Here is a 17,481-nt window from a genome sequence, read left to right as displayed (position 1 = left end):
GTGATGCTCCACAACAACAAAATAAAAAAAAGGTACTGACACCTGGTAAACTGCAGTATTTGAATTTATATCTATGATTCATGATAAAAATTGTTAGGGCAAGTAGGCTATTTATGCATTTTTCATTACTTTACTTTTTAGATGAAATTATACATTGAGAATAATTATTCATTAAGAACATTTTTCATTTATTTGACATAATGGAAAACATTAATAGTGGGAACATACAAGATTTTAAAGAGTTTACTTTAAATTTACTTTAACAGGAGAAACTGTTTATTTTAGAGCAAATCCCTTCTAATGCTTTTGGTTGAAATCTGCCAGCTTCTAGTGCGGAGAATCTGAGAGGCTCTTAGCCAGGTTGGATGTGAACAGATGTGAATAGATAGGCCAACATAAACCTAGCTAAAGAAAAATAAGTTAAAGGTCAAAATCATAGTTGTAATATGTTTACTTCTTGTCTCCAATAATCATTTCATAATTTCATACAACAAATCCACAAAAATCAAGCTATACCACTCAGCTAAAATGAAATATCTCTTTGGTCACAGATAATTAATTAGCCCAAGGGTTACAGTCACATGTTTATTCGCCTCGGTAAGGCCTGGCATATAGTTCTCAGACAGCGGGAGTTAGACTATAAGACTACAGAATAGATTACAGGAATGTGGTTTGGCCCTTGTCATATGGCAACTATTAGACTATTTCAAATGACAAAACACAACTCATTTCAATAATTCTACAAAGGAATAGGCTACAAGTCTCTTTTGATGACTGGCTGACAAAAAATGCTATTCACAATAAAAATAACTGACTAAAATAAATGACTAACTAAACTGAATACATTTCAGCAGTTTAAAGTACTTTAGGCACCAAATTTTGGGAAAAGTGAAAGGAAGCATGGTGTGTCACGTAGAGAGACGTGCTATGCGGACGTGGATGTGCTATGCTTTGCTATGCTATATCAGGGACAGACCCACTAATTAGATATTAGAGAACACAGGCCTGCACATTGTGAATTGTGTCAGACGGAGACATAATGTGCTAAAAGAAGCATCATTCATGCCATTTTATTCCTGCTCTTCCAGCTTGGCCTAGAGGTAATATGACCTAGCCTTTTCTAACTGAGTGGACTGTCATGTGAGACAGCTTAGAGGTTCACTTAAGCACACTAAACAACATTAAACATTAGCCTGGCTGATTGTACGGACCTGTAACCTACACAGAGACATAGGCCAAATGCCTGCTGCAGAGAATGCTCAAAACAAAACAAGATACTGCAGTATAACCTCACACACAAGTTTGCTAGAGTTCAGGAAGTTCAGCAATACGACAGCAACTTTGGTACTGGAATAAACATAAAAAGTCCACACTGAGTCCTGAAGACTGACTGAGCAGCTCGGATCTGAATCCGTTAGCAACTACGCCTACACCTCATTACCTATGTAGGTTTGGTGTGTTGTTAACACACATTCAGAGAGCAGCTGAGCCATTAAAACACTGATTTCCAGTGACACTTGAACGCAAGGGTTGGATAAAGTGGTACCTAGCTGCCCTCTAGTGGCAGACTACTGAGATTCAAATCAAACAACGAGACTACCCAGGCGTCCGAACATGTTGATGGGTCTTTTTCCAGCTTTATAATATGGAACGGTTGGTTAAACATTAGTGTGACAAATGTAGGATGATGTAGAAGACTGTCCTAGTATGTAATATCACAAATAGAGACCCATCTGTACAGTATTTCTCCTCTATGACAGTTTCACCAGTAAAACACAGAGAGCCTGGGACACCCATATGATGAAGTCTGTTTATGATAGGTAAACAGAACAGGACAAAAAGATCAAGAAATAGTGCTGGGAAGGTGAGAATACAGAAATTTGTTGGCAGTGTTATGTCCAAAAAGCCTGAAGTCTTGAAAAATCCTAGTAAATCAAATCCCTGCATATGGAAATTCAATTACAGATCATTTTGTTTTGAATTAAAACTATCCACACCTGGACATTATGATAATAAGACATGGAGAATGACTTGGCTGGGGATGTAAAACAGGTGTTTTAACAGCAAATTCAAATAGTCATAAGACTTCTAGTTAATATGAATTCCATGTCTTGATGATACTCATTTTGCGGTTGATAATCCCTTTTATTTTGCACCATTTCCTGTTGCTTTGGTACATAAATACCTAAAATGGATCCTGGAAAAACAGACAAACATGATTTTTGCTTTTTAAAAAATCAACACCTAATCGTACAGCCATCAACAGATCTTTTTAACCCAACAGCCTGTTCTACTTCTGTTAAAAAAGGGACATTTTCAGCAATCCAGTATTTTCAGCAGAAAGTATTAACAACAAGTAGTGTTTTGCAGGCCTCACCATTGATTTTTCACAAAGGAATCTGATACCTTTGGCCATAACATAATAAAGCTGGGTGGCCAGTACTGGTCTGTCCAATCCAGCTGTAGACTGAGCTGTAAATTATTCTTTAGTAGTGTCCTGATGCGCACAGTTTGATGGGCTCACTTCATGTTGGTCAAATGTCTGAAATGGCGTGCACCAGGGTTTAGTAGTGGGTCCACTATTTTTGCCAACAGCTTGGGTCCAAATGTACTAATGCCAATTTCAATTTTTATATACAATAGATGATATACTTACGTCACCTAGGAGCTACGCTAATCAGGCTACTATAAAATTACAATCTGCTTTTAAGATTGCATAAAGCTTTGTCAACTGAGCTTTGCGTTGAATTAAAATGAGATAAACAAAATCTAGGACATTCACTAATGCTGGGATGAAAGCACTGCAACTAAGTTTACAATGTTTACACTCAAAACATTGTAATCACATATAGAAAGCAAATTCAAGGAAAATGCTATAGGCCTACCTGTTGGCTATATTAATCAATTTATATCACTCTCTTAAGCTGCATACTGAGGTTGAGGTTATGGTAGGCTGTCATTTTAGAAATACATTTAGTTTTTCTTTGGAGTATACAAAGGTCTGAGTTCTTGGTCTGCACTTGATTATGGAGGTCTGCCATATATGAATGCCTGAAGTGTATGCACATGTGGGATTCACTTTCTCACAGTTAATATTTGTGAGGAATAGTAAGGCCCTCACTCATCATTATACACTGTACTCAATTGGCCTTCTCTGCATACGCTATGTCACACATGTATAGCTTTATTTGTAAGGCCACATTAAGTTAGCTTCCCTATTATTTCTTAATACTGTATATAAATGTGGGGAACAGTGTAGTCTGAAATCTCAGAATTAGCTTGATGAGCTGAGTAGTAATAGTGGGTTTACAGAAGTTGTTAGGTCTCCGGAAGATGAATCAACTAGGAGTTGTCATTGATTAGATTAAGTAAAAGCTCACAAGATTATTATAACGTATTATGCAAAGTTTGTTTATTGCTGTATCTGGTATATTTCTGTCTATAACTTTATGTGCTGCAGCTGCCTAGACTTGGTCTCCCTTGTAAAGACGAGCAAACTTTGACAAATAAGGATTCAATAAAACAAACAGTACGTATCTGACTGGCCCCAAGTCAGCGCTAAGTAGCCTGAAACAAGGAGCATACTGATATACTGACAGCTAACGGTGCCATGCGAAAATAGCTAACATAGCAATTCGCCATCACTGCCTGGTTGATGCTGCAGGGGCTTAACTGGCCTCTTGTCTTTCAAGAGAGCTAATGGAAGTTAGCTGCCTGACGTTTAAGACAACAAACCTGTCAAAAGGGAACAAGGCTGATATCAAACGGAATACGGTGTGGCTTACTTTTTAAAGTCCGTGCTGAAGAGTCCAAACCCGGCTCCGGCGCTGGACGTCGGGGTGCTCTCCTGCCCCACTTCCACAGCAGCCTCTGCTCCTCCTTGGTCATTGTACAAGGTGTTCGTCGACATGCTCAGCATTTGAAGAGGCGCAAGACAAATAAATTGATACGGAGCGTACTTGTCCCTGTTCCTCTTCCGAGTTACAAACGGCTCAACAGCTTAAAAAATGTATTAATGTAACTTATTCTACAGAGTTACTGCAGTGCCAAACTTCACCGAGATTTCAACCAACTTTTCACACGCAGTAGCGGAAGTGTGAGTTGGACAAGTTGGTGTCACATGACAGGGCCACAGCGGCACATACACCATAGATCTAGAGTTAGTAGAACACATTGCTTTAACTGATCAACGTTGTGCTTGTCGGTCCCAGTTTTTTAGAAATTGTAGATCTATGACGAGGCGCCTGATCCTTTTGTTGCCAAGGTAACTACGACTAAGCGATACCGTTAACTGTTTTCAAAGAAGAGGAAGAAGACCAACAATCCACATAAACATACTTACGAAAAATATTCACGCAAAATAGCATTGACAGCAACAATCATTATTTTACATTGAGCCAAATCCCACCAAGTTTGAAGATGATGACGTGAAACACAAATAAATTAAATGGTGAAATGATCTAACATAGGTGTATTCTCATGGACTATTGGACTACTGGAGTTCATTGGACATAGACATCTTTTGTGTAAAGCAATGTGACACGTGTTAGACTTGAGACTTTATTTCCACTAGGCTACTGTTTCCATGAAGTGGGACGCAGTTCATTCCTTTCCAAACATCTATTGTAATTGCTTGACGTTTTGATCTGCAAGTCTAAATGATACCAAACTGGGTAGGTGAAATCACTCAACAGCCCTAAAATTAGATTGCAAAAAGCTAAGATATTGGAGACAAAATGCACAACCACATTATTCAATCATTATTCAAGACACCTTTCCCAATGATCACCACTATAACCCAGCAACACCCCACCCAGTCAGAGGATGATGACATGAAAGACAAAGAAATTTGAGTCATTTAAAATTGTGACCAAATTTTGAATCGCTCCAATATACTTTAAAATATTTCTTCTCATTAAGTTTAAGTGTGAATCAAATCTAAATAGAAGGTCTGTTTATTGGACACGGCATACCTTTGTTTGAAAAGCTTAGAGATTGGGTAAAATATGAATTAGGTAAATATCACTAATTTTTCCACATTTTCTATAGGCTATAGGGATATTGTGGATATTATAAACTAGGATACCCACTTTTTCACTTGTGGAATAGAGTTTATCCACCTCTTTAGGCTGACATATCTTCATGACATACATTCATAGTAGCCTATAGCCAATAGTAATTAGTCCAAAATTGAAGGAAATGATATGAAAATATGATTCAATGAAGAAAAAAAAACATAAATTAATCAGTTTCTTTATATTGGTTTCTTTATATTTTTGCCTTATACGATTAGAGCTTATCCACCCTTTTATTTACCAAAGTCAACACATTTTGACTTTTATTTACCACTCCTAGCCGTCACGCAGGCTATTCTTTGTTATTTTTTATTAAATATTCCTCAAATTCATTCATAACGCGATATATTCATAATGTGTGATATACGTTGAAGCCAGAACTGCACATTGCATAGTTTTGCCTATATTTTTTCAACGCAAGCTATGGCGGACGTGACGTTCCTTTACTTCCGCAGGGCGTCACGTTGTGCCGCATTTGGTTATCCGCTGGTGACCAATCTCGCTTCGTATTACATCTTTGGACACTATCTACACAGTCTACACTTGACTTCACCTCCGTCCGTGCTATCTTTGCGTCTGCTACACAGCAAGACGTTGTTTCGAAGTAGCACCAAATTTGGTTCTTTTTTTATTAGTTTTTAACAGATTTAAACGAGACAACTAAAGACATCCTCACAGTAGAATGTCAGATTTCGACAGCAACCCGTTCGCGGATCCGGACCTCAGCAACCCTTTTCAGGTAGTTAGCTAGCTATTAGCTATTAGCGTTAGCCGCTGCTTTATCTAACGTTAAACTGACTAACGTTAGCTAGGTTAACTGTGTTAGCCAAGACAAGTCTCTCGTTGGCTTTCCTGTGTTGGATAGCGGAGATAAAGCCGGATATTAACAACCGTTACTTGACGTTACAGTGCTAGCAGCTGGCTAACACGTCGTCATTCACTTGTTGGTGCTGAGGCTTGTGATGTTGCTTGACTTTTCATGTTGCTTCACTTTTCTCGTCGTTGCCTGACTGGAGTGACACATGACATGTAACTGAACGTAGTGTTATAAATGTCCCTGTTAGCTTGCTCTCTATGTTAACCTGAGTGATGACACAGCTAGTGTTATCTCTACTTTAGACTGCAGCAGGTTAAAGGGGTTGGGCGGATGGTGTTTGTGCCTTTCGTTGCTCTTACTCAACCTTATTTGCTCTTGTCAATTCTAACTTGCCACTTGTCCAGTGCCCTTCCCATTACTTAAAAGAGAACCCTGACTTTGTAAAATCCACATCTTATTAGTAGCCATGGATAGACTGTGTGTTGTTGCTGTTTTAATGAATTCATTATCATTTGATTTCTCTGCCTCACTAAAACTGTACAATCAATAGACCATACAACAGTAGATTTTATTCAGTAAGCGTGAAAGTTAGATGCCCCTAATCGATCTTTTACACAAACCAGCTGAGATGATTAGAAAGTAACATCCAGGGTTTGCGGTGGGTCGGAAGAGATTAATACTTTAATGTTATTATTAACCAAATAGAACAACAATCCCATTTTTTAAGTCACCATCTCAGCCGCTGCTTTCGAAATCAGACCATATTGATACTCAGGAAATACTTAGTCATTTTAGCCATTTCACCGGATGAATTGCACATGCTAGGTTTCTGACAACTCTGCACTTTCTCTTAAAGGAAATCAAATGATGGGCTCTTTAGCCTACTAGTGAGCTAGTAAGGAGTGCCTGCCTTTTTATCAGCAAATATGGGTAGCATTGCACTCTTTCTCTCTCTCTCTCTCTCTCTCTCTCTCTCTCTCTCTCTCTCTCTCTCTCTCTCTCTCTCTCTCGCACTCTCACACACACAGAGAGCTTAGAATGGCAGTATCAATGCTGACAAGGAAAAGCTAAAGTTAAAGACAGAAGTCATCCTATGTCAAAGAAATACTTGTGAGAAAGGGTTAGATCAGAAACCTGTGCAGGTTTGCTGTCAATGTTGCTGTCTCCTGCTGATAATGAATGAATACACTACAGCACAGGGCAACACATACAATAGTAAAAAGGAGAGGGGCATTATAGCCTAAAGGATTTCTTTCATTGTTTAGGTTATATTGTATCAGAGGGACTTCTAAAACCATTCCAGCATCTTTCACCGTGGATGGAAATGCAGTTGTAGGCCAAACAAACACCAGAGCTGCGGTGTGTTTTGACCGTACAGACGCATGAAAAGTCAATTATTCATGGAGCCCATTAACATTCTGCAACGTGATTCGTACTCCCCCGCCGTCCTGCCATTTTTCTGTTGTTTTTTTGGCGTACACGTTCGCCCCAGGACAAATGGAGCTTCATATCCTTCTCTGAGCTATCTTCAATAGTTCATGAAATCATATGGTGCTGTCATGGCGACAGGTGGTGCTAGGATCCCCACCGGCTACTTTCCTGCTAGATCCCATCTCTCCCAGTCATGCATCAGACGGTTTATTCTGTTTCGGCCTATTTCTCAGGATGTAGGCTAATTACAGAAATCAGGCTGCCATATTTTGAGTTAATAAAAAGCCCTATCAGGCAGCGTAGATATTATATACAGTCTAGTCTCAGTAGCCTAATCAGTATTAAAGGGGTGACATGTTGCAGAGTATCATAGACAGTAGAAAGCACTGACTCCAACTGGTTTCCATGCTGCTGACCTGATACCTGCATTGTGTTACACAGCCCGGTTTCACCTTGAAATACAGTAGAGTAGGCAAAGTGTTGAGGTCTTGGATATAATGTAGCTAGCTTGCAAGATAATGAAATTATGTTGCCCACTCATGCAGAACAATGCCCATTTTTTTCTAGAAGTTCACTTGTTTGTGCACAGTTAGGTGACAGGAAATTCATTGCCATGAAATTTGTTTTGATTGCTGTTTTTCACACAACCATGCAACAGATACTAGACTAGGCTTAATAATTAATTTGTACTGTCTTCCCTCTAGAATTTTTATAGATAAGTCGAAAGTGTTGCAGTTAGTATGAATGTGCTTGGCTGTGCAATAGGGCGATATTAAAGATTAATCGCAACATACGCTGAAATATTTATGACCCTGGTCTGGTGACAAGTAGCAGCCTGTGTGTGTGTGGTGGAGAAAGAGATGCTCCCAGAAACTTAAGAGTCAGGGAGACGGCAAGAGGACTGAACTGGAGCCGGACTGGGATAGAACGTCTGGAATACACAGATTGGATATTAATCCTGAGTAGGATCTTGAATGAAACTAGTGCATGACTGAAACCTGCTGATGGTAAGCTTACACCTATTTAAAACGTTACTATTACTGAATGCCTATATAGACAGGACTGTTACATGCACAGAAAGGCAGGAGATAGTAAACTACACGCACTCAAAACTTAAATTTGTCCTATTAACATGACTAGGACACCTAGAGTACACGCCATAGGTAAACATAGCTGCACTCCAGTGTTATAGCCGCTCACCGGTCAAAAATAGTAGGCAGTGAAATGGTTCATTCACTAGCCTGTGTGATTAAGGTTGTTTAAATGTGCTTGTCTTGACAGTGATGCAAATCTACATTGTGGTTAAAGGGATGGAAAAGCGCTTCAGTAGCTTCTGTCCGTAGCACAGCATGCCAGCAGAGTACAAAGACTCCCTTCTTATTTCTGTCTTTTGTCATAGCCGCTAGAGGCGTTCACCACCCTTCTCAAACTAGCAGACCTGGCTATTCATAGTCTTCTTGCCGTGAAAATTATTGGAATCATCCTGTCTTTGCCAGTATTGAATTATAGGCCTGTTGCATTTTTGTGCTGTTTGGCCCTGGACTGGCAGGATAATGTAGGAATTCTTTCCTTCACACAGGCCAGTTTTCTCTGAGCGTTGATATTTCTACTGGTGTCCTTGGAAATAGCAGAGGCATGGGCATCACACTAGAGGGTCATTGCTACTAATATTATGCTTTGCCAAGATCCTGTTGAAAGCCATATGAAGAGCATGTAAGCTGTCCTTATTTGAAACATTTTATATCTGTTTGTTTTCTCAGGATCCATCAGTGACGCAAGTAGCACGCACTGCTCCTTCAGGGTTGGAGGAGTACAATCCCTTCACAGATGCCAAACCGGTGAGTACAGTTTCTGATGCAATGTCTCTGATAATTGTGGGTTATCCAGAGGCAGGGAACTGACTATTCACACATCACATGACATGATAGTAGGGATGCACATTTTAAGAAAAAAAAGTTAACGATCAAATAGCGATGTTCATTAGGCCCAAACATCCAAACACGTCACAAGAATTCAGATTCAAATGCCAACATTCCAGTTCACTGTAGAAATCTACACTGTTGTGTAGATTTGTCAGTGTCACAGCATGGTCAGTCTCATGGAGCATGTTGAGACGTTCTTGCCTGTTAATTGGAACGATAACACGATGCGGTTATTAATACATGTGTTTTCTCCGTAGACAACCCCGGGCATGGCACCCAAGGCTGCGGCACCCGGCGTCAACACACAGCCCGCCATCATGAAACCCACAGAGGAGCCTCCAGCCTACTCCCAGCTGCAGACACAGGTACTATTGACTAACCCTCTCCGCAGCTGGCACTCTACTGCAATAACTTTTCTCCTTTTGTTCTATGGACCACTGAGACTTGACGACTGGGGATGGGACAATATGGGGTTCACGATTCAATACAACCACAATATGATATAATAAATGTTCATTTCTTTGACACAAATCTTTCTAGCAGTGGCACTGGCTCGCTAGAATGTAAACAACTTAAAAATGTCATTACAAAGTGTAAGTAATATCATTTCAATGGAGAGACTGTGAAACAAGTCATCTCATTTGTGATTACTACAGCAGAATAAAATGGAGCTAATATTGCGTTTCATTTTTTCCGCCCCGCGATACACATTTTCACATTTATGCATTGCAATATATTGAATTTCGCTTTATTGTCCCATCCCGATTGACGACTCAGTCAGGCACGCCTCTACATTGTCACCATGCTGGATATTTCTGTGTGTGAGAGCAACCGAACAAGCAACTCTGACAGCTCTAGTGGTTTAGTCCGACACCACCAGCACAGATTCTGACAGTGTACTGGAGGCAGAAAATGCATTAACACGACTATTGGTTTCTTGTGGACAGCGTTGCTCTCTGGGAGCCTGTTTCTAATGGCGAATAGTCTTTCTACCTGAGGGAGACAGAGGGAAATGCAGGCAGGCAGAGGAAATAACTTGCAACGGTGCATCTCGTTTGTAGGCAGGCTCCGGGGACGGCCGCTGGCTTTAGATTGCTATTGTTGTGATTTCCCGCCTCTTGCTGGTGCTACTCCTGTAGAGAATTGGATTTATCTCAACAGTAGAAGCTGAGAATTACTTTTCACACTCGTACAATGAGAGAGGCAACCGGTGAGCAGCCAAACAGTTTGACACACCTCGCACACGGCTGTGTTTTTATATCAGAGAGATGAAACCTATTTGTGTGTGTGTGTGTGTGTGTGTGAAGGAGCCGTCGCAAGCAGCCACCGAGCTCCTGAGGAGACAGGAGGAGCTGGAGAGGAAGGCTGCGGAGTTGGACCGTCGGGAGAGGGAAATGCAGTCACTCAGTGCCTCAGGAGGTCAGCGCCAGCCACCAACATACACACACCGGCCACAAATCATTATTCTCACAACTGCGGACCAAATATTTGTCCTAAATCCACCAGTGATGTTAACAGAATTCCCTCCTAAAAGAGTCTCGTTTTATTTATTCATAAGCTTGACTTGTCTCCTCCTGTCTCAGGCAGGAAAAACAACTGGCCTCCCCTCCCAGAGAATTTGCCCGTGGGACCCTGTTTCTACCACGACATCACGGTGGATATTCCTGTAGAGTTTCAGAAGACGGTCAAGATCATGTACTACCTCTGGATGTGTGAGTGTTTCTTTCATACTGGCCATAAACATCGAACGAGCGTGTTGCCTTATGATGAGGTCGATGATGTTAATCCAGGGGCAGTGAATTAACCCCCCAGATGAAGTGAAAAGACAAAGGCATATTCTGCGCACTGCCAAAAATTAGCTGGATCAAAATCTTCACATTATCCAAAATTATCACATTCTTTAAACACACAAAAATCAAAGAGGCACTGGAGGAGTAAGTGTTTCAACTCTTATGATGGGACTTTTTCAGCTAGTGAGCTCAAACGTTTGTTCTTTTTGCCCCTTTTCTTCTTTTTCTTTAGTTCTTTTTGCCCTTTTACATTCACAAACACATTGCATCCATCCACACTTTATACGCGCTTGCTCATGAAACAAAAAATAGAAGTGTAGTTTTTTTTTTTACTACTTTGTTACTACTTCTTGATTATGTTTAATGCAATAAATGGCTTGGCCCCAGTTTATATTACAGATTGCAGATATCTTTATTATATTCTTTTTATTTTACAATGCTTTTAAAACCTTTATAAGAAAAGTCATATCCAAATGTAGTTGTTCTTATTACAGTTATGAAGAGGAAATACCAAACGTGCTCCCCCCGGGCTTCTCAAAACACAGCTCTCTTGTCTACAGCCCAGAGCTAACTCAATAAAAATAACATTAATAATTCTAAATCACCCATCACACACGTCTTCATGTGACTACGCTGTAACCCAAAGGGCTCTCATGAGGGGGAACAAAATGTTTATTTTATGGGCAATTGCTTCAGAGAGGTACTAAATTTACTTTCCCTCTTGGATAGGAGCGCAGTTGTTTTATCCCCCTCTCTTCAGCCTGTACAGCTCAGTCTTAATGGCGTTCAAAGCGGGCGATACGAGTCGGTCGTTCGGCGAATGAATGGGTTTTCAGTGGAATTGTGTAACCACATGACGAGGGCACACGGTGAAGTCATGTGGTCGGATAATGTGACTCGGTCAGATGATTGGCTAGGTTGAGTTCGGTTGGTTTAGACTCGGACTCCCAAGGACGATAAACTCTTTCTCCTTTATTTTATTCACTGATCAGTGTGTGATTTATTAAGTAAGGATTTCATACAATTTAACTCAAGCCAACAAATCATATCTTTTGCAACATCATGTAGTGAAGGATTTGAGCACACTGTCCCCCTGACCCCCGGTCCTCAGTTGTGGTATGTGGAGCAGCAGGGTGATGTCATATTTCACGCAGTGGTGTAAAGTCGTGGTCCCTCAGCTATACAGGCCCTCTGTTATTTGTACATGTGTCTATACAGTGCCCATGCATTTATTATTATAACCCCCGAGGAAGAATGGTTATGGTGAATTATTCATTTGTGCGAGTGTTCCCGTCCTCACTCCTGCGCCCGCGTTGCATGTTGAAATATTAAGTGGCAGCGTTTCCTCCTCTTCCAGCCCTGAACTTCATTAGACCCACTTGGCAAGACACTGGACACTGGTGCGCGGGCCAGGATCCTCCGCAAACAGCCACGCTCGAGCCTACTTTCCATGCTCTGACTTTATACAACGGCTTGCCAAGGGTACCGCACTGCCCCACTTTCACTATAACTTCCACCCAGCCGTTTAAATGCGTTCCTCTCTCCGCCGTATCTCTCCAGTTCACGCCGGGACGCTGCTGGCGAACATGGTGGGCTGCCTGGCCTGGTTCTGCGTGGACGCGGGGCGAGGGGTGGACTTCGGCTTGGCCATACTGTGGTTCATGCTCTTCACGCCCTGCTCTTTCGTCTGTTGGTACAGACCGCTTTACGGAGCGTTCAGGTAAACCACACACACACACACACACACACACACACACACACACAGATGTTTGCTTTAGGCTCACGCTCAGCCGTGTATAGACGTCGTGGTTGTCATGCCCTCTCCTTGTTCTCTTTTCTGCAGGAGTGACAGCTCGTTCAGGTTTTTTGTTTTCTTCTTCGTGTACATCTGTCAGTTCGGCGTTTACGTCCTCCAGGCTATTGGCATCACTGGTTGGGGGGCCAGGTGAGTCTACATGACAAGAAACTCTGTGTGTCTGTATTTTTAGTGCCTAATTCAAGAATAATGCCATCAGGGCAAGAATTTTCAATACTAAGGATTATATCAAGGTTATTTATTAGGTTAAGTATTGTAAGAGCGCCTTTCCTTCCAGATAACACTAATATGCTGCACCAGTCACCGGTATATGGTTAAATGTTGCATTTGAGTCTTAAATATGGTTTCAGAGGTCTTAAAAACATAGATTGCATTACTATTCTTGTGAGAAATTTCCCTGGTTGCACAAATGTATATATATTTTTTGTAATGTTCAGGCTTATTTGGGGATGAAATTGGGCATAAAGTTTATTTGAACTGGCATTAAAAATATCTTAAAGTTTAAAATGTAACTTACAGAAACCCATAATCACCATATTTATTTAGCGCATATTTTGTGCAAACAGTGTTGTCTATCAAACCAAACCATGAGATGAATGTATCATTATATCCCCTAGTTATTAAGGATCTTTGATATTTCCGTCATCAACTTCTGTGTGTTATTTCATGGTGTGACGTATTGACTTTCTCCTCCTTAGCGGGTGGATCTCGGCTTTGACCGGCCTGAATATGAGCATCCCAGTGGGCATTATAATGATCCTCATCGCTGCTCTCTTTACCTCACTGTCTGTCATGTCCCTCATTATGTTCAAAAGGGTAGGTACGCCGCAAACTGAGAAAGAAATTCAGAGAGCCTCTCTATGTCTGATTACTCTATTAATCTCTTCACCCTGTTCCCCTTTTATCATCCCAATTATCCTCTTTCGCTCTCTCTCTCTCCTCTTCCGCTCCCTCTTGACCTCGGTTAGGTCCATGGGATGTACCGTACCACCGGTGCCAGCTTTGAGAAGGCCCAGCAGGAGTTTGCCACGGGCGTCATGTCCAACAAGACGGTCCAGACGGCCACCGCTAACGTAGCCTCCAGGGCCGCCCACGGAGCCTTCAAGGAGCAGATCTGACCGGCCCAGAGAGCCCGCTCGTCTCCCCCCCCCCCCCGTCCGGCCCGCCGCCCCTCCTCCGCTCACAGCGCGACACCCAGCTTCCACCGAGCCGACCGCCCTGTTTGAACACATCGAGAGGCCCCCAGCCTTCTGACCAGATCCGAAGTGTGTTTTTTTTGTGAAAGCGCTATGGTCGGCACCTCGCTTTTGCCCACCCAGTCACAAGTGATCTGTGATCTCAGCGGGACGTTGGGAACATTCAAACAGGGCCTTGGCTCTGTCCTGCCCAGAGGCCTCTGTACTCCGCCCACCCCAGCAGCGTTATGCACTCTCGTGACTCTGGGACCCCTCACCTACACTACACCACTCAACCAGCGTGCTCAACTTTTATTTTCTCTGCGTGGGTGTGTGTGTGTTTTTGTGTGTGTGTGTGTGGCCAACTAAAAGAATGTTTGTGTGCCTCTATGAATGTTGGTACCTGTCTGTCACTCTGTAGACAAAGACGGATACTAATTACATGTAGCTGAACCAAGTCCAACCCTCTGAAATTGCCCGGGACATTTCCCAGCCCAAACAGTTGTAGGCTCACTAGTCACTGTTAGTTTCTCTCTGTACCCATGTGTAGTTCAGTGCGCCCCTGCAACATTTGCTCCTCCTTTGTATCCGTGTCCTTCTTTGATTTATTAACCTAATCACTATGTTTGTTTGTTTGTTTGTTTGTTTTTTTAATAATTAAGCTCAATTATTGCACAATGGAAGTCACCTAGTACTCTTGTTAGCGATGCACATGTCAATTAATGTACATTCAGCAGCATTCTCACCTTGACTGAACTGTTATCCCTAACTGTAACTTTGTAGAGGAGCTTGTTAAATGAGAACGAGGCCCCTCTTGACGCTGCCCCCTGGTGGAGCTACTTGGTATTGTTGAAGATGAATGCTGTGCATTCCAGTACACGGTCTTGCCTTTCAAACTCTCACGTCTATATATCTTTCTTTGCTTTCCTCAGAATTGACTTTCACAAGGTGTGTAGTCTTACTTCCTTAAGTTAGCTTTCAAGTATTTGTTGCTTGAAGTCTTTTGCCTTTAATGATCTACATGTCCGTCATTGTGAAATGATGCCAAGTTGCACCTTACTCTAGTCATCACATGCTTCTATATGCACACTGCAGTCAGTGGTGCATTAAGACAAGGTGATTTATATTGGTCTCATGCCTTCCTGCTCATTAGAGAAGATGCTAAATCCATACAGGACCTGTGTGACCGCTGAGTTCAGCAAAGTTCATTTCTCAATCATTTGCTGAAAAGAAATTCATTTCCTCTTGTTCAGTGACGCTGATCGCATGAGAGGTCCACTATTCTGTACATACAGCTGCATGTTTATACAATTTTTGAAGAGAAAGAAAGCGCAAGTTGTCTCCAGCCTTTCTTGGGTAATGGAGATTTACCTCAGTTTTACTCAGGATATACTCTTCACTTGCATGACAAAGAAAAAAAAAATGACACCAGATCTCTCCTTTGAGAAAATTTGTCTGTTTTTGAAATATATGCTGTGCATCAAACCCTCGCAATAAAAATGACTTAAAAGACTACAGCAATGACCAGTAATGTTAATGTGCTGATTGCTGATAATTGCTTGTATATTCATAAATTGACCATTATTGTGGATTGACTATCACTGAACTTCAGCGAGACCACAAACCAATGCTTCACTTCTGGAGATGGGAGTTGTCTTGTGTTACTCTCTTTCATTTCTATTGTGTGCAGTCATCAAAAGCCTGAAATGCATTCTACTTGCATTGCTTTGAATGCGTCTTTTTTTTAATATATGCGATTTCTATGTTCGGCCTCTTGAGTGTGAGCTGCAAAGAGGTTTATACTGTTTGAATGTCCATGATCACACTGTCTATTGTGGTTTCATGTTTAAGCCAGATACGCCTATGTATGCATGTGTCTTGTGTGAGTGTAAATAGAAGGAATTGGGCCTTTCAGTCTATTTACCGGTCTTAAGTCTGTGTGCAGGACAAAGTTTGGCCGTGGGTCTGGGATCCTTCTGACTTATTGGAGACAATTCTTCGCTGCAAGATACCTGTGTTGTGCTCTCTGCTCGCTTTCCTGATTTTTTTTTATTTCATACTGACTTTATTTAGACCAATAGTACCTTAACCAGTACGTGTGTGTGTGTACGCGTGAGTACGCTTATGCACCAATCTACATAAGGTTATTCCTGCTGTTTTGAAAATGAATCGGAATCATGGCGTCTACAAAATTTTGCCGTTATTTTGACTGGCCTCAAAAAACATTTTTAATGTGAGAAAGCCGGCAATGCAATGTGAGCTGTGTTGTAGATGGACTGTGGCTTTAAGCTGTGCTTTATAATCAGTAACATGGTGTGCGGTAGAAACACTGGAAAATGAAATGAAATTTTTCGTACTCATCTCTGACAATGAATTTTTTTGAAATTATTTAAAAAACACTAAGGGATGTTTGTATATTTTGTAAAATTTACAGATGGTCAGCTATTGCTCTGAATTTCAGTGTCCTTTAAAGATGCACTCTGGTTTCTCCTTCATTCGCATGTTGAGTAGTTTGAGTTTTGTATATTTATTGTATTAACACTGAATAAAATTCTAAAGTCTTCTTCCTTATGTGTTGCCTTTTCTTTACATATAAAGTCATGCTTATATTTACTTGTATGTGTGTGGTGTAAAAATGATGCATGCCATTCAGACAATCTAAGGAAAGGCTATATGGTATTTTTCTTTCCTTCTTTTACCAGTCAAACCACAGAAATTCATGCTCAGTGTGTTAAGGGGCAGATATATTCTGCAGCAGACTTGCACTAGCAGCTTAAAACCAGAGGAGGTCAGCAGTAAGCAAAGAACATTAGATCATGTTTACTCCTAGTTCACTTTCCAGCTAATGGACATATTCCTTTTACATTTACATGTAGGCAATCTCTTGAGTTTTCATGTTAAGACAGAAGATGGCAAGTGATGGCTGACCCGACTGGTGTGTGAGGGGCATTTCATCATTGGAGAGCCAGGAGGGGGAAGACATGAGGCCATATGGAGTGATGGAAAGGCCTCCACAGGGAAGGGAGAGCTGGGTCATCTAACAGGACAGGACAGGAGGTGGACTGGAGCTATGAGGGTTCCAGCTCCCTTAGGTGCTGTTTGTGAGGGGAAAAGGGAAAATACAACCAGGGTAAGAGGAGCAAGGTGATACGGTAAGACATATGCTAAGACAGATGCATCAGAGCGGGGGGCCCAGTATCATATCTTGTATCGGGGCCCATAATTCCTGGCAGCGGCCCGGGTTGTTGGGGCCGAAGAGACTCCTCTAACCCAGCCAGGAGGGAGTTACACAAGTCCAGACAGAAGATGACCAGATCTTGGACAAGGATTTGAACTTGTAAAAAAAAGTTAACATTCTTTTAGAAATAGGCGAGATGGGATATCAGTGAAATCACAGATCACAGATGGGAGAAGATGACCTGTGTGTGTGTGTTTGTGCACACGATGGGCCGAGG

The 17,481-nt window shown here is 41.6% G+C and overlaps 2 protein-coding genes across 4 annotated transcripts in view; one reads left to right on the top strand and one right to left on the bottom strand.

Annotated features, from left to right (window-relative positions):
- Nucleotides 1–4,071, bottom strand: part of ap3b1a (adaptor related protein complex 3 subunit beta 1a) — a 51,377-nt gene extending 47,306 nt beyond the window's left edge. Inside the window, exon 1 of the mRNA XM_071522548.1 lies at nucleotides 3,786–4,071. Coding sequence (XP_071378649.1) covers nucleotides 3,786–3,919 — 134 coding nt within the window. The 5' untranslated portion in view covers nucleotides 3,920–4,071. The remainder of the gene's footprint in view (nucleotides 1–3,785) is intronic.
- Nucleotides 4,072–5,607: 1,536 nt separating this feature from the next.
- LOC139646813 (secretory carrier-associated membrane protein 1-like) lies at nucleotides 5,608–16,563 on the top strand. Of its 3 annotated transcripts, none has more exons than XM_071522550.1 (9): nucleotides 5,608–5,814; nucleotides 9,084–9,161; nucleotides 9,503–9,610; nucleotides 10,556–10,664; nucleotides 10,829–10,957; nucleotides 12,596–12,755; nucleotides 12,879–12,980; nucleotides 13,550–13,667; nucleotides 13,820–16,563. In XM_071522550.1, the coding sequence occupies exons 1-9, from the start codon at nucleotides 5,758–5,760 to the stop codon at nucleotides 13,967–13,969; spliced, it is 1,011 nt and encodes a 336-aa protein (XP_071378651.1). In that variant the 5' UTR covers nucleotides 5,608–5,757; the 3' UTR covers nucleotides 13,970–16,563. The 3 variants fall into 3 exon arrangements, with proteins under 3 accessions (XP_071378651.1, XP_071378650.1, XP_071378652.1); XM_071522549.1 differs by having other exon boundaries at nucleotides 10,553–10,664; XM_071522551.1 differs by lacking the exon at nucleotides 9,084–9,161.
- The last annotated feature ends 918 nt before the right edge of the window (nucleotides 16,564–17,481 follow it).

The sequence above is a fragment of the Centroberyx affinis genome, unplaced genomic scaffold (assembly GCF_046629955.1).
Source record: "Centroberyx affinis isolate AG114_WGS23_722 - 3 ecotype Tasmania unplaced genomic scaffold, CSIRO-AGI_Caff_v1 ptg001003l_1, whole genome shotgun sequence".
Lineage (NCBI taxonomy): Eukaryota > Metazoa > Chordata > Actinopteri > Beryciformes > Berycidae > Centroberyx > Centroberyx affinis.
Note: the sequence above shows the minus strand (reverse complement) of the source record. Positions and strands in the feature narration are given on the sequence as shown.

Excerpts from the sequence above, each read along its gene's own strand:
- LOC139646813 (XM_071522549.1), top strand. The coding sequence starts at position 5,758 with ATGTCAGATTTCGACAGCAACCCGTTCGCGGATCCGGACCTCAGCAAC. Across the intron at positions 9,162-9,502 it reads CCTTCACAGATGCCAAACCG|ACAACCCCGGGCATGGCACC; the intron begins GTGAGTACAGTT and ends TTTTCTCCGTAG. Across the intron at positions 13,668-13,819 it reads CCCTCATTATGTTCAAAAGG|GTCCATGGGATGTACCGTAC; the intron begins GTAGGTACGCCG and ends GACCTCGGTTAG.